Below are 1,248 nucleotides of genomic sequence, written 5' to 3' on the forward strand. Positions count from 1 at the left end.
CATCAGATGAGCAACTGTTGGCAAATTTGACGAAATGGTTTAAAAAAAAAAAAATGTTCCATTATGTTAAATTTTAATCCTGTTAATATTAACCTTCCCTGAATAACTTCAAGTTAATTATTTTTAATTAATTAAGTTGAAGTTAATTATGTAATTATAATAATTATAATTATTTTTATGGCACTGCAAGCTCAGGTGCTGCTCTCTGTTGCCCAAGTAGAGAAGCCAGAGTGACCAACCACCATTGCTTTGAAGCCCAGAACTGATTTGGGAAATGAAAATTTGTCTGAACAACTATAAATCAATTTATTTTAGCAAATTTCATGAAAACTACTACTCCTACAATGACTAAATGTCCTAAACTTCTTTATAGTCCATTAAACTAGCTTTAATTTGAGTGCTAATAGACATCTGTACGTCATATGGTTCCTGAGATATAGAATTCTCAAAATAAATTAACTAACTACTAATCTTTCAGTAGATTTTTAAGAAATTTTGCTTTTTAAAAAGCTATACCTCGAGAACTATTGGACATAAATAGCTCTTTTAGGGCTTACATTTTATCAAATTTACTCTTATTTAAATAATGTTCTTTTAGATTTTCTAGTGTTGTTGGTAGTTTTTAAGATATAGAGCTCCGAATGAAAATTTAATGTTTTCAAACAGCCGCCACTTTGTATTCCCCCAACCAATATTTGGCAAACTCATAAATTTTGACAAGTAATTATACATAGTTCTCATTAAAGTAATCAAAAATTAGGGTGAAATAACTCCCTTTTTTTCTTCCAGGCGCTTGTACTAAGAAGAAACAGATCGCCAAAATCAAAATTAAATATCACATTAAAAATAATATAACCTTTTTTGGGTTTTAACTTATAAATATCAATTTTCTGCATACTTTGGTATCACTGCAGTGATCGTAGAATCTGTCAAGAGAAAAACCAACGATACCACAAATAGGTTGTAACTAGGACTATGGTAGTAGTAAGGAATGACGTCATGCTGACTGTATGTTAGCTTTCATAGTTAAAAAATTAATAAGCTTATAAAAAATTATAAGTGAACAAATTTACGTCAAACTTTGGAAATCGTAGTTTTAAAAGCAAATCTAATATACAAAAGTTGTTTTATTAAAATTTGTGACATAGGCATGTACCACATTGTGACGAAATTACCGACCTTTTCCCGATCGCTCAACTTCAAAAATCGCTTCTTTTCATCATCTTCCCTCTTATTTGTTTCCGCGGC

The 1,248-nt window shown here is 30.1% G+C and overlaps 1 protein-coding gene across 1 annotated transcript in view; it reads right to left on the reverse strand.

Moving 5' to 3' along the window:
- LOC106680691 (tRNA endonuclease ANKZF1) overlaps positions 1 to 1,248 on the reverse strand; it is a gene marked incomplete in the record, with an annotated part of 22,298 nt that overhangs the window by 2,548 nt on the left and 18,502 nt on the right. The window contains 1 exon segment of the mRNA XM_067047398.1: positions 1,180 to 1,248. Within this exon segment, the coding sequence (XP_066903499.1) occupies positions 1,180 to 1,248 (69 nt within the window).

Source organism: Halyomorpha halys, unplaced genomic scaffold (genome assembly GCF_000696795.3).
Source record: "Halyomorpha halys isolate HHAL.00 unplaced genomic scaffold, Hhal_1.1 Scaffold278.1, whole genome shotgun sequence".
In the NCBI taxonomy this organism is placed as follows: Eukaryota; Metazoa; Arthropoda; class Insecta; order Hemiptera; family Pentatomidae; genus Halyomorpha; species Halyomorpha halys.